Below are 15116 nucleotides of genomic sequence, written 5' to 3' on the forward strand. Positions count from 1 at the left end.
TAGACATTATATTTTTTGTATTTTTTTGAAAGATGAATTCAGACACAAATTGCTAAATTGATTTAGAATACATCTCCAAGTGCCCTATATCAAAACGGTGAACATCTTGATTTGAGCATTGGAGCTGCTGGAAGCTTTTTGATTGATAAAAGCATGATCACATCACGTGGTCTTTTGTTACTCATTCTAATGCCTTTTTTCCCTGCTTTTCATCCTCTTTAAAGGCAGCGGTAAGTTCTGCGGTAGGCTCTGCTCACTTTCCTGAGCAGCCTAAATCTGTGTGAGGTGCTGCTGCTGTAATCCATGACATGTTTCAGCCACTATTGTGATGCTGCTTTAATCCATTACATGTTTCTGCCACTAGTGTGATGCTGCTTTAATCCATGACATGTTTCAGCCACTATTGTGATGCTGCTTTAATCCATGACATGTTTCAGCCACTAGTGTGACGGTGCTTTAATCCATGACATGTTTCAGCCACTAGTGTGATGCTGCTTTAATCCATGACATGTTTCAGCCACTAGTGTGATGCTGCTTTAATCCATTACATGTTTCAGCCACTAGTGTGATGCTGCTTTAATCCATGACATGTTTCAGCCACTATTGTGATGCTGCTTTAATCCATGACATGTTTCAGCCACTAGTGTGATGCTGCTTTAATCCATGACATGTTTCTGCCACTAGTGTGATGCTGATGTAATCCATGACATGTTTCAGCCAGTAGTGTGCTGCTGATGTAATCCATGACATATTTCAGCCACTAGTGTGATGCTGCTTTAATCCATGACATGTTTCAGCCACTAGTGTGATGCTGCTTTAATCCATGACATGTTTCAGCCACTAGTGTGATGCTGCTTTAATCCATGACATGTTTCAGCCACTAGTGTGATGCTGATGTAATCCATGACATGTTTCAACCACTAGTGTGATGCTGCTTTAATCCATGACATGTTTCAACCACTAGTGTGATGCTGCTTTAATCCATGACATGTTTCAGCCACTAGTGTGATGCTGCTTTAATCCATGACATGTTTCAACCACTAGTGTGATGCTGCTTTAATCCATGACATGTTTCAACCACTAGTGTGATGCTGCTTTAATCCATGACATGTTTCAGCCACTAGTGTGATGCTGCTTTAATCCATGACATGTTTCAGCCACTAGTGTGATGCTGCTTTAATCCATGACATGTTTCAGCCACTAGTGTGATGCTGCTGTAATCCATGACATGTTTCAGCCACTAGTGTGATGTTGTTGTAATCCATGACATGTTTCAGCCACTAGTGTGACGCTGCTTTAATCCATGACATGTTTCAGCCACTAGTGTGATGCTGCTTTAATCCATGACATGTTTCAGCCACTAGTGTGATGCTGCTTTAATCCATGACATGTTTCAGCCACTAGTGTGACGCTGCTTTAATCCATGACATGTTTCAACCACTAGTGTGACGCTGCTTTAATCCATGACATGTTTCAGCCACTAGTGTGACGCTGCTTTAATCCATGACATGTTTCAGCCACTAGTGTGACGCTGCTGTAATCCATGACATGTTTCAGCCACTAGTGTGATGCTGCTGTAATCCATGACATGTTTCAGCCACTAGTGTGATGCTGCTTTAATCCATGACATGTTTCAGCCACTACTGTGCTGCTTAAGGCTCTTAGCAGTTACATTAACTCACCACTACCTTCCACCAACTTGTTTTACTTTTCACAACAGCAATGCATGTTGCTGATTCAATGGAGTAATCCACTGAATTTGGCTTTTATCGCTTCCATTTTTAGATGTAATTTTCACCTAAGTCTTCTTACACCTGGTTCTTCCTCGTCTTTCAGTGTGTTAACTAGTTGCTTTTGACAGTTTGCTTTGTTGGAGTGGATAACCTTCCCAGGACCATGTTCCTTCTGACTCTGTGTTCTTTCTGTATGTGGTGTTATGGTGTGAATGCTTACCTGCTATAGTTGTAGCCTGGGTAGTGTTGGAATAACTATCATTTTGTTTTCTGTTGCTCTACCTTACAACTCCGTAGCAGTACCAGTTTACTGACTCTGAGACTGAGGTAAATGAATGAGAAAGTGATGAATCTGGTGAATGCACTACATTGAAGCTTAAGGCTTATGATTGTGGTCTGGGTTAGTAGTCAGTGGTATTACTGGTATGTGTCCATCACCGTTTCATTCCCTCCTCCTAGCTTATCTTATCCATCTCAGCACTCGCTACTACTGCCTGGCTCAGTGTTGCCCTGACAACAAGAGGCTATATTAGTCAATGTTTAAGGGTAGGATTTTGTGTCTTACTGGGTAAATGTTTCCAGTCATCTAGCTGGGTGGCTACTACCCCATTCATCTACAGTGTTAAGGTCATTTTGATTGTCGTTTTTTGGGGGGGTATAAATACTGTAGACCCTTTGATGGAGTGAAATTCCATCCTCTGCATTCATCCTATTTATTGGTCCCATAGCACTGTTCCCAGACCAGTTCTGTTGTTTGTTTCTGTGCTTTTGGGAAGATGTATTTTGGGAATATTTCTTGCTCTTGGGTTCAGGATTATAGTGCCTTAGCTCTTCACTTGTGTTGTTGTGCTCATTGTTTTAGGTGTTCATACTACTTTTGATGTCTTTGTTACCTGAATACCTTCACATTTGTGTTTTCATGTTGTTTTCCTATTCTCTAACCCCAAACCCCCAACCCCTAACCCCAACCCTAACCCTCTAACCCTAACCCCTAACCCTATTCTCTAACCCTAACCCCTAACCCTATTCTCTACCCCTAACCCTAACCCTATTCTCTAACCCTAACCCCTAACCCTATTCTCTACCCCTAACCCCTAACCCTATTATCTAACCCCTAACCCTATTCTCTGCCCCTAACCACTAACCCTATTCTCTACCCCTAACCCCTAACCCTATTCTCTACCCCTAACCCCTAACCCTAAACCCTAAACCCTAACCTTATTCTCTAACCCCTAACCCTATTCTCTAACCCCTAACCCCTAACCCTATTCTCTAACCCTAACCCCTAACCCTATTCTCTACCCCTAACCCTAACCCTATTCTCTACCCCTAACCCTATTCTCTACCCCTAACCCCTAACCCTATTCTCTACCCCTAACCCTATTCTCTACCCCTAACCCTATTCTCTAACCCTAACCCCTAACCCTATTCTCTAACCCTAACCCCTAACCCTATTCTCTACACCTAACCCCTAACCCTAACCCCTAACCCTATTCTCTACCCCTAACCCCTAACCCCTAATCCTAACCCTAACCCCTAACCCTATTCTCTACCCCTAACCCCTAACCCTATTCTCTACCCCTAACCCTATTATCTACCCCTAACCCTATTCTCTAACCCTAACCCCTAACCCTATTCTCTAACCCTAACCCCTAACCCCTAACCCTATTCTCTACCCCTAACCCCTAACCCTATTCTCTACCCCTAACCCCTAACCCTATTCTCTACCCCTAACCCCTAACCCTATTCTCTAACCCTAACCCCTAACCCCTAACCCTCTCTAGTACTGTATGTACTATAACTATAGTGTATAATGTTGGCTTCCTCCTAGGGATTCTTTGAGGATGAAGATGGTAAGGAGTACATCTACAAAGAACCCAAATTCACCCCACTGTCAGAGATATCTCAGAGGCTACTCAAGCTCTACTCTGACAAGTTCGGCCCGGAGAATGTCAAGATGATTCAGGACTCTGGGAGGGTAAGAGTCAAACTTTACTCTTAGTATTTTACCATTTATTTTGGGTTTCCATGGTTCTGATTGGTCCTTGATGTTATGCGTCCCATCCAGATCAACACTAAAGATCTGGACTCTAAGTACGCCTACATCCAGGTGACCCACGTAACCCCGTTCCTGGAAGAGAAGGAGCTGATGGACCGGAAGACAGACTTTGAGAAGAGCCACAACATCCGGCGCTTTGACTTCGAGATGCCCTTCACCGTGTCGGGGAAGAAGCAGGGTGGGGTGGAGGAGCAGTATAAACGCAGGACCATCCTGACCAGTAGGTTCTACAGTACTTCATGTGAATCATAGGGTCAATGTGTTCACAGTAGAGACCCATACTGTAGCTAGACCTCTCCTTCTGCTGTGCTGTTCATGAATGTAGAGAAGTTCTGACAAAAATCTGTGTGAATTTAAGATATGATTTCCCTTTAGAGACACAGATTGGGACACACCTCTAGATGACTCATCTCACTGAAAACAACGAGACACAAATATCGGACAGGTTCCTTATCACTCAAACTAACATGATCCACGCATACTGCTAAGAACACTCCCTACGAGTAGCTGGGAAAAGGGGGAGGGACTTCAGACACTCTTACAGACAGTGTATGTGTAGTCCATGGGAACCAGCCTCTGAGCAGACAACCCTATCAAAACCCATCAGTCCACACAAATCCATTCACATGGGAATACTGATGTTAAACATGTCATAGCATCTACAGTATTTACCTCATTCCCATAGAATACCTTTGCTAGTACCGGCATTCCTGTATCTTTCTCGCTGTCATATTAGGAAGGGTCCTGTGTAATTATGGAAATATTGAATTAGGTTCAGAGTATTTTTTTATATATATATTTTTTTTTATTAACCTTGATTTAACTAGGCAAGTCAGTTAAGAACAAATTCTTATTTTCAATGACGATCTAGGAACAGTGGGTTAACTGCCTTGTTCTGGGGCAGAATGACAGATTTGTACCTTGTCAGCTCGGGGGTTTGAACTTGCAACCTTTCGGTTACTAGTCCGATGCTCTAACCACCCTGCCGCCCTGTATGTCAACTCTTTGTTTAGAATCCTTCTTCATCCTAATTGGTTGTGTTTTATTTTGTTTTACAGTGTGAAATATCCCATAGTGCAACCTTTATCTTCTTTAACTGATAGGGCTGCCTTACCTCAAAGGTATTTATTGAGTGAATGAGTTTCACACTATAAAGCTGCTTGGAACACACATCTGTCTGAACACCTAAGAAATGCACCTGTGGTAAGGAGTTCTTGTGGGTCAAATAGGGTGACGTAAGCAAAACCACGTTAATGTATTCATTCTCTCTTTCTCTCATTCTCTCTCTCTCTCTCATTCTCTCTCTCTCTCTCTCTCTCTCTCTCTCTCTCATTCTTTCTCTCATTCTCTCGCTCTCTGTCTCGCTCTCTGTCTCTCTCTCTCTGTCTCGCTCTCTGTCTCTCTCTCTCTCTGTCTCTCTCTGTCTCTCTCTCTCTCTGTCTCTCTCTCTCTCTCTCTGTCTCTCTCTCTCTGTGTCTCTCTCTCTCTCTGTCTCCCATCTCTCTCTCTCTCTCTCTCTCTCTCTCTCTCTCTCATTCTCTCTCTCATTCTCTCTCTCATTCTCTCTCTCATTCTCTCTCTCTCTCTGTCTCGCTCTCTGTCTCTCTCTCTCTGTCTCTATCTGTCTGTCTCTCTCTCTCTCTCTCTCTCTCTCTCTCTCATTCTCTCTCTCATTCTCTCTCCCATTCTCTCTCTCTCTGTCTCACTCTCTGTATCTCTCTCTCTGTCTCTCTCTGTCTCTCTCTCTGTCTCTCTCTGTCTCTCTGTCTCTCTCTGTCTCTCTGTCTCTCTATGTCTCTCTCTGTCTCTCTCTCTCTCTGTCTCTCTCTCTCTCTGTCTCCCATTTTCTCTCTCTCTCTCTCTCTCTCTCTCGCTCTCTGTCTCTCTCTCTCTCTCTCTCACTCTCTCTCTCTCTCTCTGTCTCTCTCTGTCTCTCTCTCTCTCTGTCTCCCATTCTCTCTCTCTCTCTCTCTCTCTCACTCTCTGTCTCTCTCTGTCTCTCTCTGTCTCTCTCTCTCTGTCTCCCATTCTCTCTCTCTCTCTCTGTCTCTCTCTCATTCTCTCTCTCTCTCATTCTCTCTCTCTCCCATTCTCTCTCTCTCTCTCTCTGTCTGTCTGTCTCTCTCTCTCTCTCCCATTCTCTCTCTCTCTCTCTCTCTCTCTCTGTCTATCTCTCTCTCACTCTCTGTCGCTCTGTCTCTCTCTCTCTGTCTCCCATTCTCTCTCTCTCTCTCTCTCTCACTCTCTGTCTCTCTCTGTCTCTCTCTGTCTCTCTCTCTCTGTCTCCCATTCTCTCTCTCTCTCTCTGTCTCTCTCTCATTCTATCTCTCTCTCATTCTCTCTCTCTCCCATTCTCTCTCTCTCTCTCTCTGTCTGTCTGTCTCTCTCTCTCTCTCTCACTCTCTGTCGCTCTCATTCTCTCTCTCTCTCCCATTCTCTCTCTCTCTCTCTCTCTGTCTCTCTCTCTCTTGCTCTCTCTGTCTCTCTCTCTCTCTTTCTCTCTCTCGCTGTCTCTCTCTCTCATTCTCTCTCTCTCTCTCTCTCTCTCTCTCTGTCTCTCTCTCTCTCTCTCTCTGTCTCTCTCTGTCTCTCTGTCTCTCTCTCTCACTCTCTGTCTCTCTTTCCCATTCTCTCTCATTCTCTCTCTCTCTCATTCTCTCTCTCTCTCTCTCTCTCTCTCTCTCTCTCTCTGTCTCTCTCTTTCTCTCTCACACACTCTCTCTGTCTATCTCTCTCATTCTCTCTCTCAATCTCTCTCTCTCATAGCAACCCACTGTTTCCCCTATGTGAAGAAGCGTATTGCGGTGATGTACCAGCACCACACAGACTTGAACCCCATAGAGGTGGCTATAGACGAGATGAGCAAGAGGTTGACCGAGCTGAGACAGCTAGTTGCCACCAACGAGGTGGACATGATCCGCCTGCAGCTGAAATTACAGGGCAGCATTAGTGTCCAGGTGCAGGCCTCCGTCCTTACAAACCACATCGTCTATCCTCACAAACCACATCCTCCGTCCTTACAAACCACATCCTCTGTCCTCACAAACCACATCCTCTGTCCTTACAAACCACATCCTCTGTCCTCACAAACCACATCCTCCGTCCTTACAAACCACATCCTCTGTCCTCACAAACCACATCCTCTGTCCTTACAAACCACATCCTCTGTCCTCACAAACCACATCCTCCGTCCTTACAAACCACATCCTCTGTCCTCACAAACCACATCCTCTGTCCTTACAAACCACATCCTCTGTCCTCACAAACCACATCCTCCGTCCTTACAAACCACATCCTCCGTCCTCACAAACCACATCCTCCGTCCTTACAAACCACATCCTCTGTCCTTACAAACCACATCCTACGTCCTTACAAACCACATCCTCTGTCCTTACAAACCACATCCTCTGTCCTTACAAACCACATCCTCTGTCCTCACAAACCACATCCTCTATCCTCACAAACCACATCCTCTATCCTCACAAACCACATCCTCTGTCCTTACAAACCACATCCTCTGTCCTTACAAACCACATCCTCTGTCCTCACAAACCACATCCTCTATCCTCACAAACCACATCCTCTGTCCTTACAAACCACATCCTACGTCCTTACAAACCACATCCTCTGTCCTTACAAACCACATCCTCCGTCCTTACAAACCACATCCTCTGTCCTCACAAACCACATCCTCTATCCTCACAAACCACATCCTCTGTCCTTACAAACCACATCCTCTATCCTCACAAACCACATCCTCTGTCCTTACAAACCACATCCTACGTCCTTACAAACCACATCCTCTGTCCTCACAAACCACATCCTCTGTCCTTACAAACCACATCCTACGTCCTTACAAACCACATCCTACGTCCTTACAAACCACATCCTCTATCCTTACAAACCACATCCTCTATCCTCACAAACCACATCCTCTGTCCTTACAAACCACATCCTACGTCCTTACAAACCACATCCTCTGTCCTCACAAACCACATCCTCCGTCCTCACAAACCAGATCCTCTGTCCTCACAAACCACATCCTCTGTCATCACAAACCACATCCTCTGTCCTCACAAACCACATCCTCCGTCCTCACAAACCACATCCTCTGTCCTCACAAACCACATCCTCTGTCCTTACAAACCACATCCTCTGTCCTTACAAACCACATCCTCTGTCCTCACAAACCACATCCTCTGTCCTCACAAACCAGATCCTCTGTCCTCACAAACCACATCCTGCGTCCTTACAAACCACATCCTCTATCCTCACAAACCACATCCTCTGTCCTCACAAACCACATCCTCTGTCCTTACAAACCACATCCTCTATCCTCACAAACCATATCCCTCAACTTGTTCTGTATGGTAAATATATCCCTCAACTTGTTCTATATGGTAAATATATCCCTCAACTTGTTCTATATGGTAAATATATCCCTCAACTTGTTCTATGTGGTAAATATATCCCTCAACGTGTTCTATGTGGTAAATATATCCCTCAACTTGTCATGTATGGTAAATATATCCCTCAACTTGTTCTACATGGTAAATATATCCCTCAACTTGTTCTGTATGGTAAATATATCCCTCAACTTGTTCTACATGGTAAATATATCCCTCAACTTGTTCTGTATGGTAAAGAAATCCCTCAACTTGTTCTGTATGGTAAAGAAATCCCTCAACTTGTTCTGTATGGTAAAGAAATCCCTCAACTTGTTCTGTATGGTAAAGAAATCCCTCAACTTGTTCTGTATGGTAAAGAAATCCCTCAACTTGTTCTGTATGGTAAAGAAATCCCTCAACTTGTTCTGTATGGTAAAGAAATCCCTCAACTTGTTCTGTATGGTAAAGAAATCCCTCAACTTGTTCTGTATGGTAAAGAAATCCCTCAACTTGTTCTGTATGGTAAAGAAATCCCTCAACTTGTTCTGTATGGTAAAGACATACATTTTCCTTTAATCTATAGGTAAATGCTGGTCCCCTCGCATATGCCCGAGCTTTCCTCGATGATGCCAGCACCAAGAAGTACCCTGACAACAAGGTCAAACAACTTAAAGAGGTCTTCAGGTGAGTTGTTAAAGTACACATTGTAAAATAGGATAGGACTTGACAGGAATATACATATGAAGTGGGTAAAACAGAATGTAAACATTATTAAAGGGGCCAGTGATCCATGACTATTTACAGTACATAGGAAAGCAGGCTCTAAGGTGCAAGGTAGAGTAACCTGGTAGTTGCCGTCTAGTGACCGTGACGAAAGTTCAGGGCAGGGTACTGGACAGGGGCCAGCTAATGGTGACTATTTAACAGTCTGATGGCCTTGAGATAGAAGCTGTTTTTCAGTCTCTCGGTCCCAACTTTGATGCACCTGTACCGACCTCGCCTTCTGGATGGTAGCGGGGTGAACAGGCCGTGGCTCAGCTGGCTGATTATGTATGACACTGGCCTTTTGTGGAGCAGGCAGTTTGTGGAGGCGTGTGGCCATGGTCTGGGCATCAACGAGCGGCTGATTAAAGAGGACCAGCAGGAGTACCATGACGAGATGAAGGCCAACTACAGAGACCTGGCCAGAGAGCTGTCCGCCATCATGCACGAGCCAGTAAGCATGAGTTCTCTAGTAGCGTAACAAACATTGGGATCCATTATGGGTTTGTTCATCAGCCGTTTTTGATTATTTGTACATTTTGAAAGAATCTGTTGTGTTTGTTTTGATTGCAATACTGGTAAAACAGTTTAATTGGAGTATTGTTATGAAAGTAATAGTTATAATTAGTAGGGCATTGGGATTTCATAGTCATTGTATAATATTTCATGCTATTGTGATATTTGATAACCCCCTTTTCCCTCTGTTTTTCCTTTGTGCTGACATGAGCAGATTGGATGGTAAAACATCTTTGGCATGGACTTTATTACGTGTGATTCATTCTTACGAAGTTGTCTGAACGAATAATTTGTTCCTTTAACATAATCTTGAACACCCTCCGTCGCTCCCTTCCAGATCATTCCAGTGGAGGATGGCATGAAGAACGTTCTTCCAGACTCACTGCACATCTTCAACGTCATCAGTGGTACCCCCAGTGGTACCCCCAGTGGTGCCACCATCGTGGGCCTGCCCAACTCCTCCTCTGTGGTGTGAGACCCACCGGATTGGCTGACTCCTGACCTCAACGCTCTGTGCCAGCGCTGCCATGAGTGGCCATTTCCTGCTTTTCTGTTCTCCTTATCATCAAGTTTGCTTTTGGCTAAACTGAGACAATATTGATGTTCTGTTAATTTTCTTTCACACCTTCTCTGGCTTGTCCAATGGGCCAGGACAAAGGACCGTGTTACACAGTTGTATAGAGTACAGTCACTCTGTGGAGGATGGGACCAGGGGCATTCATCCATGAGGATGGATGAACTAAAAGAATGCCACATGAACAGAGAGAAGGGGAGGGGGGGGGGGGGGACTGGTGTAGCCTCCATCCTGACTGGGGTTCCTGTCTGTGGAGTGTTGGGGTTCCATGATGTATACAGTGGGAAGAAAAAGTATGTGAACCCTTTAGAATTACCTGGATTCCTGCACAAATTGGTCATACAATTTTATCTGATCTTCATCTAAGTCACAACAATAGACAAACACAGTCTGCTTAAACTAATAACACACAAACAATTATAATTTGTCATGTCTTTATTGAACACACCATGTAAACATTCACAGTGCAGGTTGGAGAAAGTATGTGAACCCTTGGATTTAATAACCTATGCCGCTCTGTACCATCACTCATTCATATATCTTTATGTACATATTCTTTATCCCTTTACACTTGTGTGTATGAGGTAGTAGTTTTGGAATTGTTAGTTCGATTACTCGTTGGTTATTACTGCATTGTTGGAACTAGAAGCACAAGCATTTCGCTACACTCGCATTAATATCTGCTAACCATGTGTATGTGACAAATACATTTGATTTTATTTGATTTAGAGGTTAACCCTCCTTTGGCAGCAATAACCTCAAACAGGTAGTTGTGGATCAGACAGGTAGTTGTGGATCAGACCTGTACAACGGTCAGGAGGAATTTTGGACCATTCCTCTTTATAAAACTGTTTCAGTTCCACAATATTCTTGGGATGTCTGGTGTGAACCGCTCTCTTGAGGTCATGCCACAGCATCAGGACTGACTGGGCCACTCCAGAAGGCATATTTTCTTCTGTTCAACCCATTCTGTTGATGATTTACTTCTGTCTATTGGGTTGATGTCCTGTTGCATCACCTTACTTCTGTTGAGCTTCAATTGGCAGACAGCTAGCCGTACATTCTATTGCAAAATGTCTTGATAAAGTTGGGAATTCATTTTTCCTTCGATGATAGCAGGCTGTCCAGGCCATGAGGCAACAAAGCAGCCCCAAATCATGATGCTCCCTCCACCATACTTTACAGTTGGGATGAGGTTTTGGTGATGGTGTGCTGTGCCTTTTTTTCTCCACACATAGTGTGGTGTGTTCCTTCCTTCCAAACAACACAACTTTATTTTAATCTGTCCACAGAATATTTTTCCAGTAGCGCTGTGGAACATCCAGGTGCTCTTTTGCGAACTTCAGATGTGCAGCAATGTTTTTTTTGGACAGCAGTGGCTTCTTCCATGGTGTCCTCCCATGAACACCATTCTTGTTTAGTGTTTTATGTATTGTAGATCATAGACTCGTCAACAGAGATGTTAGCATGTTCCAGAGATTTCTGTAAGTCTTTAGAGCTGGCACTCTAGGATTCTTCTTAACCTCATTGAGCATTCTGCTCTGTGCTCTTGCAGTCATCTTTGCAGGACGCCCACTCCTAGGGAGAGTAGCAACAGTGCCGAACTTTCTCCATTTATAGACAATTTGTCTTACCATGGACTGATGAACGTCAAGGCCTTTAGAGATACTTTTGTAACCCTTTCCAGCTTTATGCAAGTTGACAAATCTTAATCTTATGTCTTCTGCGATCTCTTTTGTTTGAGGCATGGGACACATCGGGCAATGCTTCTTGTGAATAGAAAACTCAAATTGTGTGAGTGTTTTTATAGGGCAAGGCAGCTCTAATCAACATCTCCAATCTAGTCTCATTGATTTGACTCCAGGTTAGCTGAGTCCTGACTTCAATTAGCTTTTGGGGAAGTCATTAGCCTAGGGGGGTTCACATACTTTTTCCAACTTACACTGTGAATGTTTAAATTATGTATTCAATATAGACAAGAAAAACACAATAATTTGTGTGTTATTCGTTTAAGCACAGTGTGTCTATTGTTGTGACTTAGATGAAAATCAGATCAAATTTTATGTCAAATGTATGCAGAAATCCATTTAATTCAAAAGGGTTCACCTACTTTTTCTTGCTACTGTATATGACATCACTGGTAGTGTTTCCTGTGGAGCCGTCCCCATAGGGATCCTTAAAGCGACAGAAATGTGCATGTGATGTCACTAGCCCTCATCAGCTTTCTGTCGTCTCATTTTGATCTCTGTTTGTTTCGATCATTTGTCTTCTGCTCTGAACTCTTCAAGTGATTTTCTTTGTGTTGATGTCTTGACGAACATTATAAACCAGGTGGTTTGAGCCCTGAATGCTGATTGGCTGAAAGCTGTGGTATATCAGACCATTTACCACGGCTATTTAAAAATATATATATACGTTAGTAACCAGTTTATAATATCAATAAGGCACCTCAGTGGTATATGGCCAATATAGCACGGCTAATGGCTGTATCCAGGCACTCAGTGTTTGCGTCGTACATAAGAACAGCCCTTAGCCGAGGGAATATTGGCCATAAACTAGTCCCCTGAGGTGCCTTATTGCTTAAACATATGCTGCATACATTGGCATTCATCTCTCTGTACATGTACACGAAGACGTGTTATATTTCTACAAAGCTGCAATTTATTGGAAAAATAGCCTCCTATGAAAAAGTTAGCATTCAACCTTAATCATTTAAATGTCTTAGAATGGGATTTTTTTATTTTATATTTAAAGCCATTGCGTATAAGTATATTCCAAGCTGTTTATTCATGTATATAAAAAAGGAGTGCAATATTTGTATTTTGCAAGGTACAGTGTCTTGCTGTGTTGGGTTCAATAATACATTGTAAAGATTATGTTCATCCTTCTTTTCAAAGCAATTCTAGTGTTTATTCACAGACCTACCATTTTGAGTGTTTATTCAAATATTTAAAGAAATCGTTTTATATTTGGGAAGCAATGGGTTTTTAATTTTTATTTAACAGAAAGTCACTTTTCTGCTGTAAACAGAAATGTTCTCTAATGCTTTTTCTTTTCAATAAAATTCACTCATTCCTCTTTACTTCTACCTTGGGATTTCCTAATCAACTTTGTTTGTTTATTGTCCAATAATTGTACAACCGCCCTAGAAATTGAATGTTTGGTTCTAAACCATATTGATGGGATTAGAGAAGCTAGTTGACTGTTTGGTTCTAAACCATATTGATGGGATTAGAGAAGCTAGTTGACTGTTTGGTTCTAAACCATATTGATGGGATTAGAGAAGCTAGTTGACTGTTTGGTTCTAAACCATATTGATGGGATTAGAGAAGCTAGTTGACTGTTTGGTTCTAAACCATATTGATGGGATTAGAGAAGCTAGTTGACTGTTTGGTTCTAAACCATATTGATGGGATTAGAGAAGCTAGTTAACTGTTTGGTTCTAAACCATATTGATGGGATTAGAGAAGCTAGTTGACTGTTTGGTTCTAAACCGTATTGATGGGATTAGAGAAGCTAGTTGACTGTTTGGTTCTAAACCGTATTGATGGGATTAGAGAAGCTAGTTGACTGTTTGGTTCTAAACCGTATTGATGGGATTAGAGAAGCTAGTTGACTGTTTGGTTCTAAACCATATTGATGGGATTAGAGAAGCTAGTTGACTGTTTGGTTCTAAACCATATTGATGGGATTAGAGAAGCTAGTTGACTGTTTGGTTCTAAACCATATTGATGGGATTAGAGAAGCTAGTTGACTGTTTGGTTCTAAACCATATTGATGGGATTAGAGAAGCTAGTTGACTGTTTGGTTCTAAACCATATTGATGGGATTAGAGAAGCTAGTTGACTGTTTGGTTCTAAACCATATTGATGGGAGTATAGGTCAAACACATAAATGTAATCCTAATCTTATTTTATCTGCAGGATGTGGAAACAGCACAGAAGACTTCCTTTATGGCCCCCACCTCCTTCAATCACGAGGCCCTAAATGGAACAATAAAACATAATTGGTATGACATGTTACATTGAGAGTTTACAGCTGTTTGCCCTGGTGTCATGTGGCTGCCGTGTTGACTTTCCTCTGGCCTTGTGTCGTTCACAACTTCTGCAGACATTATGACCAACCCATCAAGGTCATGCATGTAGTTTTCAATGAACTCCTCAGCCTCAACCACCTCCACCTCCGCCCCTCGACTTCTTTTGTTATTGCTCTCTCTCTCTCTCTTCTTCATATAAAAAGATACTTGTCAAGAATTCTATTCTGGAAGAATAGAACAAATACAGCCTATCATTTCACTCCTCTACCTTTACCTCACCCTTGTCCTTTACCTTATAAACCACCTCTACCTCCCCCACAATCATATTTTTCTTCAATTACCAAGTTGGGGTTAGTGGGGCCCCTCAACAGTCTTTGTTTTAAACGGGCCACCAAATTGCTAAGTCCCCTGCAGTAGGCCTATCGAGAGCACTCTCTCTGAGGTGAATTAACTCAGACTGCTGAAGTGATGTATAGCGAGCGCTCTCAGACTTGTCTGTCAACCAAAAGCTATTGTAATGTTTTACAACACATACAAGTCCATTGTAATGACGTGTCATAAATCCTAGACAAATATATATATATATTTAAACTTTTTTCATCAGTCACTGAGACTTAAACTACCTCTTTCTCTCCAATATGTTTCTTCTCACAACAAGTGTATTTCTGAGGGGAAGACACAGGGGTAGCTGATTGGCAGATAATTAAGATATTCATATATTCAAAACCCATACCAGGAAGTTTAGTAATAAGAGACAACTCAAGTCATATCAACTGATATCAATCAACAATTCAGCTTTATTAAACATAGATAGACATATTTATTAAAGTTTTATTAAACACACTACATCATTGTTGTCAACTCCTTGCCTTCTGGGACATCATGGTAACAGGACACAATGCAACTATACAGACTGAAAGTTGGGAGTGAGAGAGAGATGCAATCCATTACCAGCATAACTGTAGTTTGTGTATTTTAAAACCTGAAACTAATAATCCTATCTCATTCGTTAGCTAGTTGACGCAGTTTACATATAGCATTGTATATA

The 15116-nt window shown here is 42.5% G+C and overlaps 1 protein-coding gene across 14 annotated transcripts in view; it reads left to right on the top strand.

Moving 5' to 3' along the window:
- LOC110502169 (dedicator of cytokinesis protein 9) overlaps nucleotides 1–10435 on the top strand; it is a 173443-nt gene extending 163008 nt beyond the window's left edge. For 7 of the 14 annotated variants that reach the window (XM_036959372.1, XM_036959383.1, XM_036959374.1 and 4 more), the window contains exons 48-55: nucleotides 225–230; nucleotides 2031–2060; nucleotides 3565–3711; nucleotides 3802–4012; nucleotides 6559–6749; nucleotides 8764–8864; nucleotides 9258–9396; nucleotides 9796–10435. In XM_036959372.1, the coding sequence (XP_036815267.1) occupies nucleotides 225–230; nucleotides 2031–2060; nucleotides 3565–3711; nucleotides 3802–4012; nucleotides 6559–6749; nucleotides 8764–8864; nucleotides 9258–9396; nucleotides 9796–9933 (963 nt within the window). In that variant the 3' untranslated portion in view covers nucleotides 9934–10435. Of the gene's footprint in view, nucleotides 1–224; nucleotides 231–2030; nucleotides 2061–3564; nucleotides 3712–3801; nucleotides 4013–6558; nucleotides 6750–8763; nucleotides 8865–9257; nucleotides 9397–9672; nucleotides 9681–9795 lie in introns of all 14 variants that reach the window. The other 7 variants (XM_036959381.1, XM_036959382.1, XM_036959371.1 and 4 more) reach the window with 3 other exon arrangements.
- Nucleotides 10436–15116: the final 4681 nt, after the last annotated feature.

The sequence above is a fragment of the Oncorhynchus mykiss genome, chromosome 22 (genome assembly GCF_013265735.2).
Source record: "Oncorhynchus mykiss isolate Arlee chromosome 22, USDA_OmykA_1.1, whole genome shotgun sequence".
Classification (NCBI taxonomy): Eukaryota; Metazoa; Chordata; class Actinopteri; order Salmoniformes; family Salmonidae; genus Oncorhynchus; species Oncorhynchus mykiss.